Source organism: Phyllostomus hastatus, unplaced genomic scaffold (genome assembly GCF_019186645.2).
Source record: "Phyllostomus hastatus isolate PE091 unplaced genomic scaffold, TTU_PhHast_1.1 phas_scaffold_442, whole genome shotgun sequence".
Classification (NCBI taxonomy): domain Eukaryota; kingdom Metazoa; phylum Chordata; class Mammalia; order Chiroptera; family Phyllostomidae; genus Phyllostomus; species Phyllostomus hastatus.
The window spans coordinates 4,991,375-5,017,168 of record NW_025334030.1 but is presented as its reverse complement, the minus strand read 5'-3'; the positions used below and the strand labels follow the sequence as shown (position 1 = coordinate 5,017,168).

Genomic DNA, 25,794 nt, shown 5'->3' with positions numbered 1-25,794 from the left:
CCTGAGTGGGGGTCCTCTTGTGTGGGGAGAGAGAGCAGCAAGGGTGTAGCCCAAGGGTGGGTGGAAGGAAAGGTGCAGGCACAGATCAGTTCTGGGATGACTACAGGTGAGGGGATACCTGGAAAAAGGCCTGCATTCCACTGGTGGCTGGAGCTGTCCCCATAGCTGTTGTGGGCTCCAAGGGCTCACATAAGAAGCAAAACCCACCACATGCTGCCCACTCCTCACTGTGGCCCCTCTCCAGGCCCCCACCCTGACAGCCTGCCTCATTTGGCAGGCTGGACTCCTTAGCCACAGGTGCCAAGAGGGGTTGACCAAGCAGGGAGTGGGCCAGCAGATAGAGAGGGTGTGGGGCCTTGCGGACTAGGGTCCAAGGGGTCTGAGTCACTGCTATTTCCAGCCAGCCCAGTGGGGCCCACAGACTCACTGGAGGAGGTAAGGGCTGGTGTCCAGACCCTCGACTCCTGGCATTTCCCAGGCCTGCCTCTCCTGTCCTCTCATACTCCCACCAAGCCCCCTTCACCTGACTTGACTCCATCTGCCCTCCCCCTAGGAATGGAGAGTGGTTACTAGCCCCCCAGGTACTCTTCCTGGAATCCTGAGCCTGCAATCCTGCTCCTACCACAGCCTGCGCAGTGGACCCCCAACACTCTGTCCCCCAAAACTAGAGTCACTGCTGCTTATTTCAGCAAGAGATGGAGGTGAAGCTGGGAGGGCCTCCTGCAATGGGTGGGCCCTAGCAGAGCCTTCAGGAAAAGTGAAGACCCTTGGACAGGATGAGCATGGGGTGACCCAGCCCTATGAAAGGAGGCTCAGGCCCACTCTTGCAAGTCCAGCCTCAGTTGGGTATGAAGGGCCATCTCCCAGTGCTGCACTGGGTTGGATGAGATAATATTTCGGTCTTCAGGGTTGGATGGGATAATACTGCCTCTCTTCTTGTGGGCAAGTCTACTTGTCACACACAGTGAGCTACATTGTTTCCTGGCCACTGGCCTTGTAACACCCTGTGGCCTCTGCCTCCTTTTGCTTTCTCTCTCCATGTAACACAGTAACTCATTCTGAGTCTCCCATGTCAGCCACACCCACATTTTTAACTTGGCTCCTCCCTCTCCCCAGCTGTGTTTGGGCTGGGGCTGGGGTGCCCCCAGTGCCTGCCTGCCCCTCATCAACAGTTGGGGTAACATCTGAGCTGTCAGGCCTGGTGCCAGGGCCACAGTGCCTAACAAGGGTGGAGGAGCCTCGGGGGCCAGGTGGGGCCTCTCCCAGCTGTCAGCACCCATGATGGATGAGGGGTGGGGCAGGGAGAAGGCCAGGAGCTGGACTCTTGCTGCAGAGAGAGGTGGGGGCTGGCGTCTTGGGCCTGCCAACAGATCCTCTGTCACTCACAGCAGGGGGGCCTGGGTAAGGAACCCCACCCAGCAGAGGTGTTTAAAGGCTCAAAGTGTACGTGCCTTCCCACTCTGCCAGGCATCATGGGCGCCTGGGCCTTCCCTGCAGCCCTCTTCCTACTCTGCCTGACTTCTGAAAGCCTACAAGGCGGTGAGGGCAGGTGGCAGGCAGCTGCGGGGTCTGGGTGGCTGGGGTCTGGGTGGCTAGGGGTATAGGCAGAGCATTGGGTCAGAGGGTTGAGCTCCAGAGAGAGGGTTGATTCAGTATCTGAAATCTAGTCTGGGTAGGGTTTTGGGGGGTTGAGGTACAGATACCTTTGTCCCACCCCTCTCTGTCTCTGTGCCCCACCCTGAGTTAGTACCCCCTGCTCCCCAGGGCTGCCTTGGTTGTCTCCTGGCCTAGGGAAAGGTAAGTGGACCCTCCTGGCACTGGGGTCCAGGAAGAGGACCTAGTCTTTTCTCCCAGGAGCCTTGGAGCTCTCTGGGGGGCAGCCCCAAATATTCCCCAGCTTTGAGATTCAGATGTGCAGCCGAGGAGAGCACCAAGCCCCTCGGTCTTCCTAGCAGCCAGTCTTGTCCATGGTCAGCTCAAGTGTGGGGAGCACAGACCCACACCCTTGGAATAGAGTGACATGGGACAGAATCTCAACTCTGGGCATGAGAATATCAGACCCTGCCCCAGACCCTGATATTCTCATGCTCAGAGGAGGGGCCTAGAGCTGAGTCTTATGGAGCAGAGGATAGTGTTGTGACAGGAAAGGGGAAATGTGTCCCTAGAAGCAAGAGGACCGAAGGCCTGGAGGTGGGACAGGATGGGAGGGGAGAAGGCTGGGGCAAGGGGAGGGGAGGAGGAGGCTGAGTGTCAGAGGAGGGTCTTCGCCGGTGACCTGTGCCATCCTAAGGGTAGGAGAGGGGCCTCCCTCCAGAGACCTGATGCATCTAAGCTGCTGGAGAGAAAGATTGAGGGGTGGCGGTGAGGAAGATGAAGTTTCAGGAAAGGAAGGGTCCAAAACACTCCAGTTGGAATGGAGGGGGAAGGTACACACATCCCTGAGGCAGATAGAGTAGGAGACCTGCCCCCAGGGACACAGCTCCCCGCTTGTAGCCTCCTTCAGCCTGCCTCCCTCATTCTGTCCTTGCCCCTCCTGTGAACAGAGAGAATATGAGGCCTGCGGTGGGGTGGGGTGCACTCTCTCTCGCTCTGCAGAGTGGGAGGGAGAGCATCCAGATTTGGCCATCTTTGCCCCTTCCTAAATTACCCCCTTCTCCTTGACCCCGCAGGCTTAGGGAGCCTGAATGGCTACAGACCAGGTAAAGTTGGCTGAGAGGTGGGGGCAGCTCTGTGTCCCTTAAATGAGGGCAGAGCACCCTAGCTCCTGGCCCCTCCTGCCTCCCTTAGGCTCAAAACATCATTCCTCCCTCAGGTTATGGCCCCCCCAGTGGCCTGGGAGCAGGTAAGGGGTAGACAAATGGCATTTGTGGTGGGGGACAGCCATCTCAGAAATACCTGGGGTCAGCACTGACACTCCTGAGGCAGAGAAGCCCACCTGAGACCCCTTCCTACAGGCCTCCTCTTTTCCCTCCTGCACATACATCCCCCCACCCTCTGCCCCCAAAGAATCCATCAAGACTGTTCGGGTACCATCTCACCCTGCCCTTCACTGCATGGCCCCTACGCCAGTTGAGAGCAGGCTTTGTGCAGAGGTGGGTGGGTCCTGGATCCCTCACCTCCTTCTTGGGTCTCCCCCAGGCTTCCCAGGGAGTGTTAAACTTCAGAAGCCAGAGTCCTGCCTAGCCCCAGCATGGTCTGTCTGTCTGTCTGTCTATCTGTCTCTTTCTCCGTCTTTCTCTCACACCCCTCACCTCTATCTATCCTGCCAGGATTTGCGAAGAGAAATGGCCTGGGAGTCCAGCCAGGTGAGAATGATGGGGTCTGGGGTTGGTCCCCTCCCTGCTCCCTCCAGGCCTTAGAAGGAAGGGGCAGGGTTGGTGCACAACTCTGGAGGGAGGTGCTGGATTGGCAGCCTTCAGGTTTGCTGTTTCTGGCTGGGTCCAAGGGTCCTGCACACCCACCCCAGCTAGGACCCCACAACTCCCCAGTTCATTCCTCCCTCTCACCATGGGCCCTCCAGTTCAGAATGGCTACGGAACAGATAGAGATGGGCTCAGAGTAGGGAGGTGGTGAGACTAGGACCCATATTCTAGGGGCATCCCTGAAATGGGGTGTCCTGAAACCCTCACTTGACCCATTTCCTTCTCAGGCATTGGAGGGGGTGTAAAACCCCACAAGCCAGGTGAGGCCGCACCCTACCTATCTCCCCGAATCATGCCATGACCCTCCCATTACTGTCTACTCCTCCTCCCTGATCCCCTTTTGCCTGCTTTCCCTAGGATTTGGGAATGGGAATGGGCTAGGAGCAGGGGCCTTCCCAGGTGTCTCAGCCCAGCCAGGTGAGGTGGAGGAAGAGGGAGGGTAGGGCATGCTGGGGATAGGGCTGGGTCAGCATTCGGAGGACCTTCTCCCAGATTCCCCCAGGGCAGAGCTGGTAACTCACTGGGAGCAGAGGGAAGGACAATATATGGGTTCCTATTGTCTGGTTTCAGAACATCACGCCCATCTCAGCGGGGATTCCAAATACTCCCTGCCCCACCCCTCAGCTTAGCAAGACTTTGGAGCCCTAGGAAGAAACTGGGTCCCTGGGGTCCCCTCATCTACTTTATCTCTCTCTCCAGGCTTTGGAGGGGGTGTGAAACCCCAGAAGCCAGGTAAGACCCTGCTCTCCATGCCCAATGCATCTGTCTCAACATCAGTCTGCCTCCCTTTGAAGCCCAGACCCCTCCTCCCCTTATTCTGCCTTCTGCTTCTGTCTGCCCAGGATATGGAAACGGGCTGGGAGCTGGTGCCTTCCCAGGGCTGGGAGCCCAGCCAGGTGAGGACGCTGGGGGCACCACCCTGGGGCTCAGGGAGGGAGAAGATTGAGGGCTGGAATCAGGGGGCCAGTAGGGGAGAGAGCTGGGTTCTTGGGGGAGGGCAGGAGGCTCAGCCTCTCTGTCCCTCCCCAGGCCTGGAAGGGGAAATGAAACCTTCGAAGCCAGGTAAGTAGAGAGCATGCCCCCATTCTAGCACATTCCTTGCTTATTTCCATCCCAGTTCCTCTGTGTGCCAAAAACCTGGGTTTACAGCCCCACCTCTGTATCCCCAGGATTTGGGAGCAGAAATGGTTTAGGAGTCAGCACTTTTCCAGGGGCAGGAGCCCTGCCAGGTGAGGGTGATTAGGGCAGTGGCTGCAGGAAGGGGCAGGCAAGGGAGAGGGGGTTTCAGGGTCATGATCTGCATTCTGAGGGAGGGGAGCTGGTGGGAGTTAGTGCCAACCTCTTTCCCTATCTCTCCCCAGGCCTGGGAGCGGGAATGAAACCCCAGAAGCCAGGTGAGTGGAGAGACCCGCCCCTCACCCTGTGGCACTATTGCTCTTATGGAATGCTCCCTTGGTTGGGCTGCTGTGGCCGCCGCTATGCTTCAGCCGTGGTCTCGGGAGGGTCTTCCAAACTTCCAGGCCCTTCTCATAACTTGCTCCCTGAGAAGAGCTGTTGGGGAGAGTAGGGCACAGAGGTCCTGAGAGGAGGACAGCATGGAAGGAAGGTGCGAGCCCACACTGGCCCAGCTCCAGCCTCTGCCCTCTCTCTCTCCATAGGCCCTGCAGCTCCGAATGGTGGCCAGGGACCAGGTAGGGGAGGATGGTGAGAACTGGGGCATATGCTCGGGTTTGGGGGTATAAGAGAGCTCCAGGCTCCTTAACCTGGTTCCTATCTCTTACTCAGGAATTGGAGGGGGTATGAAACCTCAAAAGCCAGGTGAGCTCTACCCTGTCCCTGTGTCCCTGTTCCTCTTTTTCCATCCATCCCTGCTCACCCATGCTGCCTGGCCTCCCCTTAACTCCTTCTTGCCTGCTCTCCCCAGGATTTGTCAATGGGAATGGGATGGGAGCCAGGGCCTTCCCAGGAGTCGAAGCCCAGCCAGGTGAGGACACCTGGACCAAACTGGGGTTCAAGGAAGGAAGAAAGGGAAGAGCTAGGTGATCAGGAGGGCAGAAAACGGATTTCTGTGGAGCAGGGTCCACGCATGGCTCAGTGGCACCTGGTCTTTCCCCAGGCTTGGGAGGGGGCGTGAAACCGCAGAAACCAGGTGAGCGGAGACCTGCCCCCCACCCCCCTTCCTGACTCTGTCCCTACCCATTCCTGTCCTTGTCCTTCCCAGGCCCATTCCTCACACTGCTGCCCTGTCCAGTGTCTGGCATTGGCAATGGCCTGGGGCCCACTGTCAAAGCGGCAGGGAGAGGGGCTCAGAGAAAGAGGCCAGGGCCCTGTGCACCCCTCCCCAACCCCGGTTTCTGCCCGGTTTCACCTGCCCTGAGTTGGTCCAGCTGTGCACAGCAGGCATCGTGCTAGTCAACACAGACCTGGCTGGCAACTCCCGAGGCTAAGCCCACAAGCCCAGAACTACACAAGCCCAATGCCATCTCGAGGACTGTGGTCAGGACTGTTGGCGGGGAACCCATGGGACAGGGAAAGTGAGAGGGCAGGTCCTGAGGCTGGAGGCCTGGGGATTTAGGCAGAAAGTGAAAACCCTGGCTCCTGGAAGCTGATGTTTATAGGGCTGGACTCCCTGGACTTCCTGGACTCACAGGAAGAAGCAGCGGGAGTTAGACTACTTGGGAGTCTCAGGGGCCAGAAACAGAGGGCAACTGTGAGGAGGGGTCGGGGCTCCAGTTCCTCCCTGCCTCAGTCTCCCCGGTCCCCTTCCTGTCACAAGTCCCCTGTTACCTGTCCCCCTTTGTGAACCTAGCCAGGATAAATGGAGGGACGTGTGGGGCCAGGTGGGGGAGGCTAGGAGCCATTTCCACCCCAGCAGCACCCAGCTTTCCCAACAGGTCTTGCAGCACCGAATGGCTTGGGACCAGGTAAAGAAGGGGCAGCTGGTGTATGAGGGTAGAAGTCAAGTTCCTGGGGCAGGATGGGGATTCTGGGTCCCTCATGTGCTCCTCTCTTTCCCAGGCTATGGCGGGGATGGAAAACCCCAGAAGCCAGGTGAGCCCACTCTATCTGGTATCTCTGTATCTGTCTATTCCCCGCAAGTCCCAGATTCCTCCTTACTCCCTCCTGCTCTGTCTCCCCAGGATTCGGGAATGGGGCCTTCGTGGGAGCAGGAGCACAGCCAGGCAAGGCCCAGGAACTCAGGAGCATGGGTATCACTGCAGGGTTAGCTGATGTGGGTGCCTGATCCTAGTTCTCAAAGAATAGGAATGAGGTGGACTCATGTGCGACGCCTTCTCTTTTCCAGGTCTCGGAGCACTAAAACCTCAGAAGCCAGGTGAGACCTGCACTCTGCATCTTCCACTTGGTGCCCTGCAAGAAACAGTCATTCAGCAAACATCCAGGGGCCAGCCAAGTACTGGAGACAGGCCCTCCCAGAGCCTGGGGCAGGGGGAGGCAGACAGGAAGGGAGTATGAACACAACCAGGACCCAGGCTGCCCACTAGAGGGCGTGGCCCACTGAAAACCAAATGACCAGGAGGCAATAGGGGCTGGAGCTAATGATGATACCACTGGGCTAATAAGGGGAAGGAGGCCTGAGGGAGTTCACCTACCTGGCTAGTTGACATGGCTGATGACAGTGACACTCAATTAGGTGGACACAGGCAATAAGATGTGACATTCAGGCTCTGGAGGGAGGCTGGACACCAGGGGGAAGTCTAGGACCCAGCTGGGTAGGTCAAGGTCTGGGGCGTGAGTTAAAGGGGCAAGCTTAGGGTGGAGCCTCAGAGAGAGGCCAGCACCCAGAGCCCCCTCTCCCCTTCCACCAGGCCCTGCAGCTCAAAATGGCTATGGACCAGGTAGGGGCATCCTGGGGTTCTGGGGAAGCGCAGGGATGGGGCTCAGGTCCCTCACCTGCTCCCTATCTCTCCACCAGGCTTTGGAGTGCATGTGAAGCCCCAGAAGCCAGGTAAGCCTCACCCCAGCCTGTTTCTCTCAACCTCTCCAAAACCCTGAGCTCCCCTCCCCTTATTCACACCCCCACCTGGATCTGTACCCCCAGGACTGGGGAACGGGAATGGGCACAGGCTTGGAGCCCAGCCAGGTGAGGCTAGGCAGTGGAGTCTATGTCTGGGTGTCTTCTCCTGCCTCCCTCCCAGGCCTTGGAGGGGCAGAACTGGTGAATAATTGAGCAGGTCCTGGGAGGAAGCCTCAAGGATACCAGCTTTCTGGCTTGGTCCAAGAGGAGGGAACTTTTTCTCCACTTCAGCCAGAACCCCAGTCCCTTCAGCTCATCCTCCCTTTCCCTTAGGCCCAGCAGCCCAGAATGGATATGGAGCCGGTAGGAGTGGAGTGGGTAGGAACCTGGGGAGGCCCTGATAGGGGGCTCCCAAATCTCTCACCTGCTCCCAAATCTTCTTCAGGCTTTGGGGTGGGCATGAAGCCCCAGAAGCCAGGTGAGTCCTTGTAGTCTTGCCTCTGAAGCCATAGTACCTCCTACTCTCACTTCCCTATCTCTCCAGGATCTGTAAACAGCTGGGCCTTCCCCTGGGGCAGGAGCCCAGGCTTCTCAGAGGGAGAGGAGAGGGTTTTAGGAGCGGCGGGGGGTGGGGGGGGGGTGGGGGGTGGGGAGCCTGGCCTGGGCCAGGGAGCTAGGTGCCCAGCAGTGAGGAATTGGAGGGTTGGCCTGTGCCCCGGGAGGGGGAGTGAAACCTCACTGTGGTGATAGCAAGGGGAGGGTGTGGGTGGAAGTGAAAGAGCATAGAGAGGATAAATGATGATGGAAAAAAGAAAAAGGAAAATAAAAGAAAAAGAAATCTCAGAAACCAGGTTCTGGTAGGCCCTGGCCAGATAGCTCAGTTGGTTAGAGTGTCATTCTGATACACCAAGGTTGCTGGTTTGAACCCTGGTAAGGGCACATAGAAGAAGCAACTGATGAATGCATAAATAAGTAGAACAACAAATCACTGTCTTTCTCTCTTCCTTCCTCTCTAAAAAAAAATCAATAAGTAAAAATTAAAAAAAAAGAAAAAGAAACCAGTTAAGGGGAGAGACCACCTTGCATCTCATCTTATCTCTGAGGCTTCCTGACTCTCTGCACTGCCTCTACACACTGCCCTTCATGCCCCCCCTGTTTTGCCTCCCTAGGATATAGTAATGGAAATGGACTGGGAACCCAGCTAGGTGAGTGCAGCTGGGCCTGGACCCTAAGGGATTGGAAGGGAGGCACAGGGACCCAGTCGAACAGAGGCTCCTTGCCTTGGGGTGGGGATGTGAGAGAAGCCTGGGGGTGTCTGTGTTAGCCTCTCCTCCTTCCCAGGCCTAGAAAGGGGTATGAAACCCCTTGGCCACAGTGAGAGGACAGCTGTCCTGTCCCTCCTCATTTCTCTTAGGCCTCTCTCGTTCACCACCTCCCTCGACACTAAGAGCATTGCGTGGGGATCTGTGCATCACTCTGAGAAGAGGGGCACTATCTGCCTCAGGGGTGAAGGGTGTCAGGGGCACCAAGGACCATGGGGAGAGGAGCGGGAGGAAAACCCAAGGGTCCCGCAGTGCTGGCCTCAGCCCCTCAGCCCCTCGGCCAGCTTTATCATTCCCCCACCTTCTCCCCACAGGCCCTGCAGCTAAAAATGGACCAGATAGGAGTAGGTCAGAGTTATGGGGGCAGGGGGTGCAGGGATGGGGTCAGGATCCCTCACCTGTTGTCTGTGTCTCCACCAGGCTTTGGAGCAGGTGTGAAACCCCAGAAGCCAGGTGAGCCTCATTCCTGGCTGTCTCTCTCCACCTCTCCAAAACTCAGAGCTTCCCCCACCCCACTCACACCCTACTTCCACATGTTTCCGCAGGATTTTGGACCAGAAATGGGCTGGGAGCCCAGCCAGGTGAGACTGGTGGGGTCTAGGGTGTGGGTTTGCATCTGGGTGTCCCCTCCCATTTCCCTCCAGGCTTTTGAGGGGCAGGTTTGCTGAATGATTAAAAGAGGCTAGGGAAAGCCTCCATGATCACTGGTTCTGGCTCAGCTTGGAAGGAACACATTCCAGCTGTGTTCCTTCAAAGGGACCCCACCTTAGCTAGGGTCCCAAACCTCCTATTCTTCCTTCCCACCCCCACTGGCCCCCAGCTCAGAATGGGTGCCAGAGCAGGTAGGTACTGAGGGTTTGAGAGCAGCTGGAAAGGAGGAGATAGGGGGCCCTTGGGGAGGGGTAGTCTTCACCCAGACCCTGTTCTGATGAACCCCCTCATGGGCTCCTGCCGCACTTGGAGAACTTGGAGTTGGCATAAAGCAGAGGAGGCCTCGTGGCATCTAGTTGCTAAATTGGGAGAAAAGGCAGCCCACCATCCAGTCTGCTGCTGCCTTACCCTCTCCTGTCCCCATAGACCGTGCAGTTCCCATCGGCCATGGACCAGGTAGCAGAGTGGGCAGGTAGTAGAGTGAGCCCTGAGGGGCAAGAGGCCAGGTTCTGGAGGACAGCCCAGCAGGTGGGTAGTGGGTCCCTCACCTGCTGCCATCTCTTCTCATCTCTAGGCATTGGTGAGGGCATGAAACCTCAGAAGCCAGGTAAACCCTTTCTCTCTACCTCCACTGTGATATTGTGATTTATAATAAGAAATATACACTTGGTCTCCCTCCCATTCTTGGTACAGAGCTGGCTCCTAAAAGTCTTGGAATTTCCTAAATGCTGAGAGATAAAAGTTTTTTTTGTTGTGTTAATGAGGTGACTTTTGGAAAGCCCCTATGTCACCTAAGGGTGGGGGCCAGGTTGCCAGGGGAACCCACCTTATGATTGGAGGGTTGCAACCTCTGGGAGGAGGCGATGCTGGAGGAGTTCCATCACCAGTGGCCAATGACTTAATCAATCTTGCTTGTGTAGTGAAGCCTCCATAAACACCCAAAGGACAGGGTTGGGAGAGCTTCCTCCCAGGCTGGTGCAGGGAGAGTGGTGGGCGGGAGCATGGGAACTCCAAGGGCCTTCCCACATACCTCATCCCATGCATGTTGGTCATCCGACTGTTTCCGAGTTGTATCTTTTATAATAAACCTGTGATTTAATAAGGGAACTGTTCTGAATTCTGGGAGCCACTCTAGACAATTAATTGAACCCAACAAATCAGAGTTCATGGGAAACTCCGATTTCTACTGATGGTTGCTCAGAAGCACAGGTGACGACCTGGACTGGCAATTGGCACCTGAAGTGGGAGGAGGGCACAGTATTGTGGGACTGAGCCCTTAACCTGTGGAATCTGATGCTATAGTGTAGCCAGGTAGCCAGTGTCAGAACTGAATTAAATTGTGGGACACCCAGCTGGTATCTGAACATTGCTTGGTGGTGTTGGAAAACCCCCAGAACTGAAATTGGTATCAGAATTAGGTCCTGCTGCCACTCCTCTCTACCTCTAGAAACTTTCTACTCTCTCCACCTCTTTCCCCCTCACAACCCCCAATCTGTCACCCCAGTTTACAGGAATGGGCTGGGAGCTATAGCCTTCCTCAGTGAAAGGGCCCAGCTGGGTTGAGGGAGGCAGGGCAGGCATGGAGTTCCGGGAAGTGGGGGGAGGGGAAGGGCGGCACAGGGCCTCACGGGGCAAAGAGTTGGATCCTGAGGAAGAGAAGGGGCAGAGTGGAGTCCGCCTGTCACTCAGCCTCCATCTGTCTCTCCCCAGGACTAGGAGGGGCCATAAGCCCTCCAAAGCCAGGTGAGCCCATCCCTGCCTGTCTCCCACCTCCACCTGAAGTCTCCCCAACCCCAGCCCCAGTCCTCATCCCTGCTCTTGCTCCCAGGATACACACCAGGGAATGGGCTCGCACCAGGTGAGCATGATAGGGTGTCACTGTCTGGGAGAGAGGGCTCATACCTAGGGAGGGGCTGGTCCCTTCTGAAGCTGTCTCTTTGTCTCTCCTACAGGTTTGGGAGGGGATATGAAACCTCCGAAGCCAGGCAAGTGAGGGAACTCACTATTTCTGTACCTTCTCCTGTCTCTACTTCCAGGACTCCCACAACCCCCAAATACTACCACTCACATCCCTGTTTTTTTCTCCAGGATATGGCAATGGAAAAGGACTGGGGGCCCAGCCAGGTGAGGCCCCAGGGGCTGGAGGGTGGTCAGGAGAGAGGTGGGAGGGATGTTGCTGGGAGGCTGTGGGGCTGGGTGGGCAAATAGCAGGAACCATGGCAGGAGGTTATTAGGTCATCTGGTCCTCAGAGCAGGTTGTGACTCACAAAAACTGGACTTTTTCTGACCTGGCCAGTGTCCCCCTTTGGAAGCTCTGCCCTAGAAGCCACTGCAGGCTGATGAATTGGCCAGGCCAAGGCCAGGAGGGCAGCTGCGGTAGGCACTGGTCTGGGTTCACTGCCCTCTCCCTTCTTCTCCAATCTAGGTCCCTGCAATGGGAAGGTCCCACCATTGCTTCTCCCCAGGCTTCCCACTCCAGGAGGCCCTTCTGATAGAGCAGGTGTCTGGGGTCTGAAATCCCAGCCCCCTCCTCCAGTGCAGAATGGCAAGTTCCCAGGTCAGTGTGGAGGGCGGAGCCATTCTGGGTGGTGGTGTGCCTGGTCCCAGGAGGGGCTGGGCCTGGCTGGGCTGCTCAGTAGCTCCCATGCCCATTGTTCAGCTGAAATTGAGGCTTGTTGTGAGCCAGCCGAAGAAAAGCCTGAACTCTGGCTCTGAACCCCATGTGACCCCCAATATGGCAGTTTCCCCAAGCCCCTCCCCCATGGCAGTCTGTGGCAGTGCCAACCTGCCTGGCCCAGAGTTCACTCCTATCCCCTGGCTTTCTTCCTAGCACCGACTCCAGCCATCCAGTGGGGACTGAAACCTCAGAAAGCAGGTGCGAGTCTGTCTGCCTCTGTCCCCACACCAGACCAGGGTCACTCCCCCATCACCCTTACTCCCAGGCTGCTTCAGCTGTTCAGGCCAGGAAAGTTCCTCCCGAACCTATCCTCCCTCTCTCCTGCTGCTTTCTAAACTCATTTCTTCTGATTCCTTTCCCTATGGGTAGGGAGAATCCCTTCTTCCTCCTCAGAGTCCTTAAGACCCTACTTGGGAAAGTCTGGGTCCTCCCCACCGATCTCTGTTCCCCTCACAGGGTACTATCCTTTGCATGGCTATGGACCAGGAGCAGAACTAGGTGAGGAGGCCCTTCATCTGAGTTCTCCTTCCTCCCGTCCCATATTCCCCACTGTGACCACTTCTGATCCCCACCACCGCCCCTCAACCTCTGACCCCTGTTTCCTCCGCCGCAGGCTTTGGTGATGGCCTCAAACCTCAGAAAGTTGGTGAGCCCCCAGGGCCCTCATCTTGAGCAAGAGCTCACACTTCCCTCATGGCAAGCCCTCCATGTCGCTATCTCTGTCACGTCTGTCTGTCTCTTTCTTTATTCGTCCAGCAAAGATTTACTATGCACTGGGCTATAATGATGGCCGTTATCTCAGGTGAGGGTAGACTGACAGACTGAGGCCAGTTGGAAAAGGAAGCTGCCCAGAGAGAAGTCAGGGGAGGCTTCCAGAAGGTTGTGCAGGCTTAGCTTGCTGAGGGTGGGGGGATGTGAGCGCCCCTCTCTGGATGGCATTTGAGCCAGTCTGTTTATCCGTCCATGAGCCGGTCACCCTGGCCTCCCCAGTGCTGTCTGCCGCTCCCTACCCCAGCCCTTCTCTAATCTCTCTCCTGCAGGTTTTGGTTATGGGAACGGTGGTCTGGGAGCTGGGATTTTCCCTGAGGTCTTCCTGCAACCAGGTGCCTGGGGTTGGGCTTGGGGAGGCTTGGGGGGCTCCAGGCTCAGGGACAGTTCAGGCCTGATCTCTCTCCTCTTCCAGGGTTCCCTGGGGCCAATGGTTTTAGGAATGGTGAGTTGGACCCAGGGCACATAGTGCAGGGCGTGAGGAGAAGGGATATGCGGGGGCTGGGTAGGAATGAATCACATGGATCTCTTGTAGGGTATGGCGAGGAAGCCCTGGTGTACCCCAAAGCTGCAGCTCCAGCCTCTGAAGGAAATGGTAAGAAATGAGAGTTCAGGGAGCAGAGTGAGCCCTGGCAAGGGCTGTTGGGACCAGGCCAAGTGGATGGGGGCCAGGGGGTGCCTCTGAGGCCCTGAGAGGACTGGGGGCATCCTGGATGTCCAGGTCCTGAGGGCAGGGATTCCCATGCCAGCTCTCCCTCTGCAGATCAGACTGAGTCTCTGAGGGACTCTCCTTGACCCTCCCTCCAGCCCTAGGCCTGGGAAGGGGGGTGCATCTTGAAGCCTGATATGGGGCCAGAGGCACATATACAGGGGTTGCAAGCCAGTCGGTTAATGGGGTGTGTAGTAGAACAACGTGGAGGGGATGAGGGGTGGCTTTAGGGAGCTGGGTCCTAGGCCCAGGACCACCCCACAACCCTGCAGAGATGGAAGGAACATTCATGGTGAAGGGAATGTGAGGGGGACAGGAATGGGTGGGATTGGAGGAGGGATAGGTAAGAGCAGTGGGTCGTGAGCATGAGCCTGGTACCTAGACCAAGATAGGGAGCTGACCAATAAGAACAAGGGCTATTGGTGTCTTTGTGCTCCCACCTTCTGTCCTTTCCCCAGGGCCCTATGAGCAGCTGAGGCCAGACCTGGGCCCCAGGCCTTTCGGTGAGTGGGGGTCTCTAAGGCCTAGGGTGAAGCTGGAGGTAGCAGGAGCACTCAGAAGTTCTGTGACCTGGGTCCCCTGGCTTGTCTGTCTCTACCTTAGGGGGCCCTGAGGTGAAGTGAGGCAGCAGTGGATGCTGGAAATAGCTATGGAGGTGAGAGGGAGTGCAATGGCCCTGTCCCCCACTACCAGTGCCACCACCATTGTCATCCCTTCAGGCTGCACTTGGGGATGCCCCCAGTCATTGTGAGGCATGGCAGGCTCTCAGACCACATGTAGGTTTCTGCTGAGTGATGGACCTCAGAGACCAGAGGAGGGAGAGGGCTCAGTTTCCCCCAGGAGGTGCGAAGGGGGTATCTCAACAGGTCCCTGCTCTGCCTCTTCCCAGGCCATTGTCCTCTTGGGAAATGCTGAGCACCTGAGCTGATCCACTGCCCATCCTGAGCGCCTCTGTACCAGAGCCTCGTCTGCTTGGCAAGGACAGCCAGACAACCCTTGGGCTTGGTCTCTGGCCTGGGGTCTTCTGAGGGCTGAAAGTATTAATAAAGGCAATGTGCTTCTGTTTGTCTCTGTATGCTGCAGTAGAGTTGGGGTGGGGGATGGGCATTGGCTGCCTGAGGTTAGGGTCACATGGGCCTACAGTGTCTACCCTGCACCTCATTCATTCATTCTACAAATAGTGTGGCTGTATGCCAGGGGCTTTGCTCTGATGTGAGAGACCATGAGAACAGAACAGATTCGGGCCTGCCCTTGGAGAGGGGGCAGCACTTGGTAATAATCTTGTGGGGGAATATATCCAAGTTAGGGGACTTGTGCATTATTTGTGTATTAGTTTATAATCAATTCATTAAAGTCACTAATGTAAAATCTCACTTTTCTTAAGCCTTTGCACCTACTCCTGGACATTATTGTACTGATTAATCTTATAATTTGGATGTAAAACTCACTTTCACATTCTTTGATTAATGTTCAATTAGATTATAAATTTGACAGGTTGATGTCCCCCTAAATATTTTACATTCTTTACAAGCCTGATTGTAATTCAATTCCTTTAGCATTTCAAACAATTACATACATAATCTACGTGATGTCTTAATGGAAGGTAATGGAAGGTTGGGGGGAATCCAACCAGTAATGTCTTCCTAAGCACTGTTGGAAATGAATAAATCAGACATTTGATATCTCAGATTAATGAATGTTTACAAACATCTTAAAAAGCTAGTTACTAATCCACTATCATTACCAGTGTTGTTGGATCACTTTATTTTCTCATCTCGTGATTAAAATTTCACTCACCCAGAAATGCAGAAGCAAATTACTCTCTAGGCTGGGCCTGGGATGGCAGTTGCACAATTGGGGATTGATCTGCTATTCTGAACTTTGACCTAGATCCTGGCCAGTCCCAGGATCAGTCTCTATGAGTCTCTGTGTTCAGAGTTTTTCTAAATCCACACCTCGTGTAACCTGGTGAATTGTTTTGTTTTGTTTTTAAATCCTCACCCGAAGACATTTTTTCATTGCTTTTAGAGAGAGAGGAAGGGAGAGAGAGAAATACTGATGCAAGAGAGAAGCATCTACTGGTTGCTTCCCGTTAAGTGCCTAGACCTGGGATGTATACACCCAGATGAGGGACCAAACCCACAACCTAGAAAGGGTTAGGAGACAACATCTGGGCACAGGGGCCACAGAGCAGATTGTCTCAGTGAGGGTAGTGGACGGTACCTTCCTAACACACCTAGAAATGTTCTAATGTTATAATAAAGGTTTCTATATTCCGATATTAAATAGAAACCCCCTTTATATAATAAAGGTTTCTATATTCCGATTAAACATATTTGAAATGATTTTACCCATCTTAGCACCGTTGCTACATGTCAGGCTCTGCTTTTGAATTAATGTCTTTTCTATAAGATAACTGAATGGAAATCTGCCTAGATCTTGACCCACACGCAGGCATTTCAGTCTGGAATCACTAAGGGCAAAGCCAAAAAGGGAAGAGCCACACAGTTTCCTTATTGGCCACCGAGGGAGACGGGGCAGGGTGCCGAGGAGAGTAGCCCCGGCTCAGTGGAGCCTCTTGCCAGGAGGGGGCGCCCACCGTGCGAATGCAGCGCCTGGTCTCAGGGATAGTAGGCTGTGGAGGCAGCGCCCCCAGGGAACACAGTGATTGGCTGTGACCTAAGTTAGAAAGCGCTGTTGCCTCTGATTGGCTGCCAGGGGTAGCTAGTGCCAGTCAATGCGAGAGACTAGTAGACCGTTAGCGCATTTGCTCTTGATTGGCTGGAACCCCGAGGGGCGCGGTTCCGATTGGCCTTGCCGCTGTCCGCAAGCGTGGCCTCCCGCAGGCGGGATGTGGCCACGACTGACCGCGCGAGCTAAACTCTGGCGCAGCGGCAAGTGCAGTGACCGCAGTGACTACAACGACCAAGCTGGCAGCGCGGCTCCCCCGCTCCCGCTCGCACCCGCGGCTCGTCCGCGCCCGCGCCCACTCGCGGCTGGGCCGGGCCCGTGCGTCGCTATCGCTGACCCGGCCGCCCACCCCGACCCTGCCGCACCCGCCGCTACCCGGCTTGCCTCCGGGTCTGAGACCGGAGCCCCCGCCGTCGTCGGCGCTAGCCCTGGCCGAGTTGCCTCCGCTGCCTGCGCTCCCGTTGCGGCCCGAGCCGCTGGCACCTTGGGGCCCCGGTGCCTACCTGGCGCTGCCCGAGCTACCTCCCGAGGCTTGCGCGCCCGAGCCGCCCGCCGCCGCTCTCGCCCTGCAGGACCTCCCACGCCTGCCTGCGCCTGCGCCACCGCCCGCGCACCTGCCACTGCCGCCGTTGCCGGAGACCGCGATCGTCGCCACTCCCGGGCCTGTGGGCGCGCGAGGCCGTCCGCCACTGGTAGCCGAGACGCCCCCACAACCGCTGCCGCCGCTGCCCGCACGGCCCTCGTCTTTCAACCTACTGGCGCCGCCTGCGCCCTGCGACCCCTGGCCACTGCCCCCTTTCTCACCTCCCCTGCCGCCGCCGGCGCTGCCACCACCTCACTTCTTTCTGTCGCCGCCCTGTTGACAGTCCGGCCCTCCAGTGGACGAGTGGGTAGGCAGCCCACCCTGGACACGGGGCTTTGCTCCTCGCCGCCTTCCCCACGGACAGATCTAGAAGGCGTGGGGCAGAGCCCGGCCTGGGGAAGAGGGGTCTGCCAGGGCAGAAGCCCAGTTTGGGGGGAGGAAGCAGTAAGTCTGAAAATAAACTCATTTATTCCATTTTCTTCTCCTGTCCTACAGCAAGCCTCTTGTCTCGTTATTTGAGAATGTAATTCATCCCCTGTGCTGATAAGCTGGGTGGTGATCTGGGCGGGTGGGGCTCCAGGGCACAGCATGTGGCTTGAGGAAATGAAAACAAAAGTTTAAAATATTTAAACTAAAGCTACCCCAAATATTTCATTTTCACTCTCTTTTTTCTTTTTGCTGCTATTGTTTCCATTTGGTCCAATGCTTGGAAGAGGCTTCTAGGGTGGTTAAAAGGATGGATGCCTAGTGGTTTCAGGGAGAGGCTCAGGCAAAATCCAGATGCCAGGGGACCCCTTTGAGGGGCAGAGGGGCCCCTCAAAGACCTCTGGGCTCCAAAGGCTCCTAGGTGATTGAGAGTAAGCTGGAGAACCTCGCCCAGCCCAGTTTGGGGCTGGACAGCCTGTGGAGGTTAGCCAGGTGGTCGCCCATCTTCTAGATGGGTTTCACTTTCTCATCCAAGAAGTGGTTCTCCAGAAAGCTACAGAGATGACAGTCTGTGTCAGTAGAACCCAAGGCATGCAGATCCAAAAGCTCCTGGTTCAGGTCCTTCTCCATGATCACAGCATCTTCAGTTTTACCCCATTCCTCTTGTGAAGGCTTTGGCATGTCCTTCCAGGACTTGGCCACCGCTCTGGTTTTGCATCTTTAATAGAAACTAGGTGCCCTCAAGCTTCTCCTCAGCCAGCTCATGGAGGAAGTGGCCCATGCCCTCCAGAGCCACATCTTCGAGGTTGAAATAGAAGCCCAGAGAGAGGTAGCTGTAGGAGGTCTACAGATGCACCTTCACCAAGCGGTTCACAGCATTCTCCACCTGGGTGGAATAATTCTGATTAATTTGAGAGCTCATGGTTTGGCAAAAGGAATTAAGGTAAAAAAAAACCCAACTGTGTTGACTGTTTTAGGAGGCTGAGGATGGCTGAGGTGGTTCTGAAGGTGGTGACTGGAAAAGAGGTTGGAGGGGCCATGGCCAGGTGGCTTGGTCGGTTAGAGCATCATCCTGATATGCCAAGACTGTGGGTTTGGGCCTCCATCATGGCACATACAAGAATCAATCAGTGAATGCGTGAATAAGTGGAACAACAAATTGATGTTTCTCTCCTTCCTCTCTCTAAAATCTATTTTTAAAAACTTGGAGAAAAAGAATTAACAGGCTGGAGGGTGGTTGGAGGCTGGAAGAAGGGGAGTCCCTGGGTCTGTTTCATCCAAACACTATGAAGCAAGAGACAGATCCAGGGGACCTACAGAGGGCAGTGCCTCATTTTCTCTTACAGAGTTTGGATGCCATCGCTGAGGCCCTCCTCCACTTAGGTTTGTATGTCTTTTTGGAAACTCGATCCTGCCTTCTAAGTCTGAAGTCATACTTTCAGCTGAAATAGATTCGGGGTTCTGAGGGCCTGGGCGCACTGGGAATAGTGTTGAACAATCGATACTGGGCCCTGGAATGAGGGTTGTGAGGTCATCCCCACGGGACAGGAAAGCTCCCACGGTGAGTCATGAGAGGAAGCCCCTGTTCTCTCCCCATCTTCACCTGTCCTCCCAGTTTCTCCCCAGCATGTACAACTCAGAATAAAGTTCTCTTTGTTACTCAGGTGGCTTGGGCTCAGGTAACCAGGCAGACGCCCTATCTCAATGGGCTCTTCTGTAGCAACAGTATCAGGAAGCCAACTTGACCTTGGGGGACCTCTGAGATCCTGGAACCTATCAGCAGCAAAGGCAGTGTAAGAGTTTCCTGTGACTACTGTAGCAAGTCACTACAGCTGGGCAGCTTAAACCAACAGAACTTTATTCTTTCCTAGCTCTGGAAGCCAGAAGTCCAAAATCAAGGTATCGCAGGACTGTCCCTACCAAGGTTCTAGGGGAGGATTCTTCCTTGTCTCATCCAGCATCAGGTGGCTCCCGGTGTTCCTTGGCTTGTAGCCAAGTCACTCCAGTCTCTGTCTCCATCTTCACATGGCTTTCTCCTGTGTCTGTATCTCAAATCTCTCCCGGCCTTTTTTTCCTGATTCACCTGTCATGGGATATAGGGCCCACCATAAATCCAGAAGGATCTCATCTTGAATTTTTAACCTAATTACACCTGCAAAGACCCTTTTTGCAAATAAGGCCACACTCACACCAGGGCTTAAGGCCACCCAGCATTGGGCGCTACCGTCCAATCCATATGGGTAGTACCTTTCCCCTTTGGGGCTAGCCCACAGCCTGAGCTGTCTTCCCAGCTTCCCTCTCTGTGTTTTAGGCTCTGTTCCTCACTGACCTGGAGCCCTGGTTGCGCTTGGAGTCCCCAGACAGGAGCCTAAGGCACTAGTACCTTGATAAAGCTTTCACTGGCACAGGAATTAAAAAAAAAAGAGAGTGATGGTCTTTTCCTCTTTGTTGAATGATGGCCAAGTTCTCATTCCTGCTGGCCTGTCGCTTCCTCTGTCCTCTTTAGGTCCCATAGCCCTCCTCTCTTCTCAACTAAGGATCAGACAGTAAATGGGAAGGGCAAAACAATGTGTATCTTTCAAGAAGATGATGTTGAGCCCTGGCTGGTGTGGCTCAGTTGGTTGGAGCCCCACTTGTATACTGTCCTGTATACCGAAAGGATGGGGGTTCAATTCCCGATCAGGGCACATACCTAGGTTGTGGGTTCGATCCCCACTTGGGGTGCATATGAGAGACAACCAATTGATGTTTCTCTCTCCAACTCTCTCCCTTCCTCTCTCTAAAATCAATAAGCATATTTTTACAAAGTAAACAATAAAAGACAGTATTGAGAGAGCACCTCCACTCTCAAAACTCTACCTGGATAACTACTGCTGGTTGAAAGCTGACAATTACAACTGTTAATAAAGTTCATTGCTACCCAATCAATGGAGTCTGCCCATGCTTAGAAGTGAAGCTGCCATTGTCCTCTTGACAAAACAGCTTGTTAACACCTATAGCAACCCCCAAGACATATGAGGGACTGGCGGCCTGGGCAAATGCCTTTGGTGACTGGAGATGAGCAGGGCAGACTTCTCCTTTATTGTACAGCCAGGAGATTAGGGCAGCTGTGACTCGCTCAATGCAGCCCTGGGGCAGGGTTGGCACCAGGTCTGACCCAGGGTCCAGTGAGCTGCCTGCTGCAGGTGGTGAGCAAACACCAGAGCTCTCTGCATCGGGGGCCCAGACATGGTGAAAGTGAGCCAGGGTGGAGAGTGGTTTCTTGTGGAATCAGATCCAGATGTGGCTCTCTGCAGAGACTTCCTGGCACAGGGAACCTCTAGAAGTAGGGGGAAGAAGAGGGTGGCTGGCTCTGGGGCAGGGGGTGCAGGTGGGGTGGCAGTGTGGGGCTTAGCTATTGGGCTGCACTGCTGGCTGCCTCCAGAGAAAGGCACCGGAAGGCCCAACTTCACGAGCTCCCCCATAGGCTGGGGAAGGAGTCGGCTTTGAAGTCAGGGTCTGGAGTGGCATCAGGTTGGTCCTGTTTCATGCATGTACACATAGGCCACATTTCCTTAACGTATTTCCATGTCTGTAAAGTGGGGGTTGTAAAACCGGTGAGAATTCTTAAAGAATCTCAAGGTTTGATCCACACCTTTAGGTTTAGGAACCTGGACGGGCTTTTGTACCAGTAACACTGGGGCTTCAGGCACCGTCCCAGTAGGTGATGCCCTTGGGTTGTGTAGCCCCCAAACCCACTTCCAGGCCCACTCCTTGAAGGGGCTGGTGGAGAGCAAGGCTGACCCCTGCCCCGGTTTCCTCTCTAGGTAGCTGGGGAATGCTCTCCTGTCCCACCTCATTCTGGGGCAGAGGCAGATGGGGGTAGGGATTCCAACCGAGGTGTTAAAGTGCCCTTGAGTTGCTAACCTCAGTGGGGATCTCAACCCTCCATATCAATGGCATTCCAGCCCCATCACAGTCTCAGCTTCAGGCTCCAACTGTAACCCTTCGGTTTCCAGATGCAACTGAATCCAGGTGTACCAGGGGAACTCAGAGAGGGATTGGGGCCTCCTGGACTCTTTCCAAGAAGGGCTGAGGGCAGGAAGTCCATTCTTGCTTAGGTGCCCCGGGAATCTATCCCCTGCCTATGAATCTCCCTCTCCCTCCACCCGCAGTGGGCAGCTCCTCCAACCTCTCACTTCTGGCCTGTTTTCCAACAAATTGTCCCACTTTTACTCTCCCTCTAGGCAGCACCTTATCAAAGTGCGGTGGGGGGAGTGGGTGACAGGTAGGAGGAAGCTGAAGCCACCAGGCCACCCTGGAGGCACCTCTGGTAGACTGGTCTCTGGAGGTGGGGAATGAAAGGGAGGGTGTCTTCATCCTTTGGACACCCGCCTCCCATGTGGCTGGCCAGCCCCTAGCAGTGTGGGGTCTCCACCTTCTTGAATGTAGATATTTGGGGCCAAAGAACTGAGGTCTAAAAAAAATTAGGGGCCCCTTAGTGCCTTCTCGGGATGCTAGGGTTCCTTGGTGTGTGTGTGCAGCACAGACAAGGCCCCATGACAACACTGGGGGTCGGCGCTGAAGAGCTGCCTGTGGAACTGGTGGGCCCTGAAACAGGCCTGACTGCAGGCTGACGAACTGTCCTAGATTCCCCAGGATGCAGGACTCAGTCCTGAAACCAGAATGACGAGTGGGTCACCTTAAGGCCAAGGCAGGAGGCAGACTGTGCTGGGCCTGGGGGCCACAAAAGGCCCTAGGCTGGGGCTGCCTGGGATGGGAGGCCTTTCTGACCCATGTGGGCGGGGTCGGTGGGCCCTTCCAGAGACCTGGGCTTGCTGAGTGTGCCTGACATCTGCCCAAACCTGTGGAGCTGGATTCCTGGCAGTCCTGCTGACTATAGAGGGAGCCCACTGAAGGTTTGCTTCTATTTGCCTTCAGCTCAGCTACCCTTCCTCCCCATGCAACTGAAGCCTCAGGGGCTGGAGGAACTGGGCAAGCTCTGCCCAAGATATTCCATGCCCATCACAGCCTGCTGTCATCAGCACTCCCCTCATAGTCCTCAGACGTCCAAGGGCCACCAGGTCAGCCCCTCACACTGGACAGCATTGCCCCATGGCCCTGTGGGGAGGCACCAGGTATAGAGGAGGTCCCCATCACAGGGGCCCACTTGCAGACCCACAGATTACCTCTGGCCTCAGTCTCCCCATTTTAGGGGGATGGGTTCTCAAACTTTTGGGGTCAACCACCCCTTTGCAAATCTGCAGAAAATATAGACCCCTCTTACAAAAATATCCTAAAACCCACTCCCAGAGCAATGCACCAACCTGAAGTTAGAGTCATTTATGAATAAAGCCCCTTCGGGGTAAGTGGGGACACACCTAACACCCTCCCCTCTCCCAGGGTTGTAGGGTGGTGCAGTGACCAGGTGTGTGTGGGGTCCTCCCCGCCCTCCAGGACACACGTTGAGGGACATCTCCTCACAGGGCAGTCAGGCCTCTGTTCTTCCTCAGGAGGGATGGAGGTGAGAGGATCTCCCAGGAGAGGGCTGTCTTTGAGAGTCCTCCCAACCACCCTGGAGAGTGGAATTTTCATCAGTCCCCTTGGCTTTCATACAATTCGCAGTTCTTAGCACCCAGGGAGGGGCTTGAGGGAGTTCATAACCCATGCCCTAAAATGAGGGGCTTGCATTTCTGGGCCTCAGGAGGTTTCTCAAAGAGGTCTTTGACCCAAGGAGGTTAAGGAACTTGACCTTTTGTTATCTATCCCAGGCGAGAGGGGCAGGATTTCAGCTAAGGTCTGTGTGCCTCCCAGGCCGCCTCCCGCAGAGGGTGTCATGGAGCTCTGCTTGGTCTTGAGGACAGGGTCTTTCCTGAGGACTGTGAGGCAGGGCTCAGGGAGACCGGAGTCACCTGGGCCGAACTCCTGTTGCCTTCCTCCTGGGTGTCTCATCCAGAGCCATCACTCACTCCCCACGGGCAAGGGGAGCTCCTGCCCCTGCTGCTCTTTCCCTTTCACCCAAGCCCCGAGTGCTCCTCCCCCACTTCCACAACAGGCTCTTTATCCTCTGGCCTCCAGAGACTTCACAGCAACTCAGCTTGGCCCCCAGTTTCAGTGGAGGGGGTGGAGAGGGCATACCTGAGCTAAGGGATAACTGAGGGGGTGGTTTTCTAGGCCGTTGCCTGGACGATGCCACCTGAGCTGGGCGCCAGGCACCTGTCGCCTAGGGAACGGTGCGGGCGGGGGCCCTTCCCTCGGGAGCCGCTAGGGCCTCTGGGCTCAAACAGGAGACAGATCGAATTCCGGAGAGTCCTAGCCGCGGGGTATGGGCGGGTGGGGGTGCGCGATACTGGGAAAGCTGGGATACGTTTGCATCATCAAGAAACGAACCAGGCCAGGGAGAGCAAGGACAGCGGGGGAGGGGCGAAGGAGTCTCAGGAAGGGGAGCTGAGCCCCGCAACTGCCCCACTTCTTTGTCCTGAGCCAGTTACATTTCTTCTCCCAGAGCCGATGCTCAGTCTCACCACTCCTTTGTCCCTGGGTTCCCACGGGCATAGATGTTCTTCTCTCCTCCCCTGTTCCTTCCAGGTCACGGTATGCCCTCCCCGCTAACTTCGAGTCCTCCTCCCCTCCCAGCCCCGCCTCCTCCCGGTAGCACTGGCCTCCCCAGTCTTTGCCTGGCTGCTCCTCCCCTGCCTCCGCCTTAAAACCCCCATGCCTGCTGCCAGGAGCCGGCAGTCCCCAGGTGGCATCCGGCAGGGGTATACTGCTCAGCGTGAACCTGCGCCAGTCAGAGGGGAGGAGGCTCTCTCCAGCCTGAAGGTGGGTTGGAGGGAAGGTTCTATGTAGCTGGTCAGACAGGCAGTGATTGGGGCGTGACTGCAGGGTGGCAGAAGAAGCAGCCACTGGGCAACTGGTGGGCGACGGGCATCTCCAGGGGATACCAGCCACTCAGCTGAGCAGGTCTGTGAGCTTTTGTATTTGTCGGGGGCCAGAGACACTTGTGAGGGGCACGGAGCGAGGAGGTGCCTTGTAAGAAAGAGGTCTACAAATGTGAGAACTGTCCTGGACTGAGGACACTGCCCATTCCTGGCTGGAGCAAGACCCCTACTTGGCAGCATCTGACGACTCACTCCTCAGTTTACCGGACTACCAAGAGTTGAGAAGACCTAATCGAAGGGGCAGATGGCTTCAGCTGGCCTAGAACTCCTGGGCATGACCCTGGCCGTGTTGGGCTGGCTGGGGACCCTGGTGTCCTGCACCCTGCCCCTGTGGAAGGTGACCGCCTTCATCGGCAACAGCATCGTGGTGGCCCAGGTGGTGTGGGAGGGACTGTGGATGTCCTGCGTGGTGCAGAGCACGGGCCAGATGCAGTGCAAGGTGTATGACTCCATTCTGGCGCTGCCCCAGGACCTGCAGGCTGCCCGAGCCCTCTGTGTGGTTGCCCTCCTGCTGGCCCTGCTCGGCCTGCTGGTGGCCATTACGGGCGCCCAGTGCACCACCTGTGTGGAGGACGAAGGTGCCAAAGCCCGCATCGTACTCACCGGGGGGGTCATCCTCCTCCTCTCAGGCATCCTGGTTCTCATCCCCATCTGCTGGACAGCCCACGCTATCATCCAGGACTTCTACAACCCCCTGGTGGCTGAGGCCCTCAAACGGGAGCTGGGGGCCTCCCTTTACCTGGGCTGGGCAGCAGCTGCCCTGCTCATGCTGGGCGGGGGCCTCCTCTGCTGCACATGCCCTCCACCCCAGATCGACCGGCCCCGAGGACCCAGGCTGGGCTACTCCATCCCCTCCCGCTCAGGCACCTCTGGGATGGACAAGAGGGACTACGTGTGAGGTGAAAGAAGTCTCTGGGAGCCCGCTGCTCTGAGCCTGGACTTTCTACTGGATGCCTTCTCTAACCCCTGCCTTCTACCACCAACCCCTTCCCCACGTGACACCCACTTTCCAGGAGCTCCAGCCAGCTTGGCTTCTGGGCTAGTCTCACATGGCCTGGCTGAGCCCATGCCCTCCTCAATGGGGTCTGACCTCCTGGCCTGCCTCTCAAAACCAGTTGCTTTTTTCCTGCTGCCCAGGTCCTGGGTTGGGCCTCCTCCCCTGCCCCTGGAACCTGGGCCTCATCCGAAGGGCAGTAGCTCCTTGGCTCAAACAAGCAGAGGATCATGCTCTGCCTGCCCTGGAGCTGGTCTGCTCCAGCTTGGCCAGAACATACCTGCATTCAGAGACCCAGGCCAGGCCAGAAGGTCCACCCTACTCCCCTGCCCCAAATGGAGTTCCCAGAATAAAGATTATTTGTACCTCTGGCTGCCTTGATCTGTGATTAGGCAGGGAAGCCCAGGTGACCTCCCCAGGGCTTTCAAGCCAAGGTCTGATCCAGGTCCTGCCCTATGGGTAAACCTCACTCAGACCATGCTAGGCAGGGGGCAACAAAGGAGGCCAGTCACTCACGCTCACTGCACACCAGGCTGGAACTCAATAGCTTGCCAGCAACACCAAAGGCAAGTAACAAAGCAAAACAAAACACTTTATTTAGTAAAAATTGCTGAGTGTGGGTGTGGCATAGCAGAAGTGTACAGGGCCCAGAGAT

At 56.0% G+C, this 25,794-nt stretch overlaps 3 protein-coding genes across 3 annotated transcripts; all 3 read left to right on the top strand.

Annotated features, from left to right (window-relative positions):
* Positions 1-2,684: 2,684 nt before the first annotated feature.
* On the top strand, positions 2,685-14,555 carry GREP1 (glycine rich extracellular protein 1). The gene is made up of 38 exons (XM_045820670.1): positions 2,685-2,699; positions 2,788-2,842; positions 3,270-3,305; positions 3,650-3,682; positions 3,780-3,839; positions 4,122-4,154; positions 4,265-4,318; positions 4,452-4,484; positions 4,592-4,651; positions 4,784-4,816; positions 5,081-5,113; positions 5,208-5,240; positions 5,347-5,406; positions 5,539-5,571; positions 6,317-6,346; positions 6,441-6,473; positions 6,563-6,631; positions 6,727-6,756; positions 7,357-7,389; positions 7,732-7,761; positions 7,844-7,876; positions 8,568-8,603; positions 9,141-9,173; positions 9,266-9,301; positions 9,946-9,978; positions 11,082-11,114; positions 11,200-11,229; positions 11,324-11,356; positions 11,460-11,495; positions 11,797-11,928; positions 12,202-12,246; positions 12,505-12,546; positions 12,662-12,694; positions 13,089-13,151; positions 13,232-13,261; positions 13,352-13,411; positions 13,984-14,028; positions 14,415-14,555. The coding sequence occupies exons 1-38, from the start codon at positions 2,685-2,687 to the stop codon at positions 14,438-14,440; spliced, it is 1,575 nt and encodes a 524-aa protein (XP_045676626.1). The 3' UTR covers positions 14,441-14,555.
* Positions 14,556-15,121: 566 nt separating this feature from the next.
* On the top strand, positions 15,122-17,079 carry LOC123807121 (vegetative cell wall protein gp1-like). Its single transcript, XM_045820669.1, has 2 exons — positions 15,122-15,128; positions 16,418-17,079. Exons 1-2 carry the CDS (start codon positions 15,122-15,124, stop codon positions 17,077-17,079), a joined length of 669 nt encoding a protein of 222 aa, XP_045676625.1.
* A 7,310-nt stretch (positions 17,080-24,389) lies between these two features.
* Positions 24,390-25,043, top strand: CLDN9 (claudin 9). Its single transcript, XM_045820826.1, has one exon. The coding sequence runs from the start codon at positions 24,390-24,392 to the stop codon at positions 25,041-25,043; it is 654 nt and encodes a 217-aa protein (XP_045676782.1).
* The last annotated feature ends 751 nt before the right edge of the window (positions 25,044-25,794 follow it).

What these genes read in the sequence shown, in the direction of transcription:
- GREP1 (XM_045820670.1), top strand. An exon ending in AATGAAACCCCAGAAGCCAG is followed by an intron (nt 4,817 to 5,080) that starts GTGAGTGGAGAG and finishes CTCTCTCCATAG; the next exon opens with GCCCTGCAGCTCCGAATGGT. An exon ending in CATGAAGCCCCAGAAGCCAG is followed by an intron (nt 7,877 to 8,567) that starts GTGAGTCCTTGT and finishes TTGCCTCCCTAG; the next exon opens with GATATAGTAATGGAAATGGA.
- CLDN9 (XM_045820826.1), top strand. Translation starts at nt 24,390, where the DNA reads ATGGCTTCAGCTGGCCTAGAACTCCTGGGCATGACCCTGGCCGTGTTG.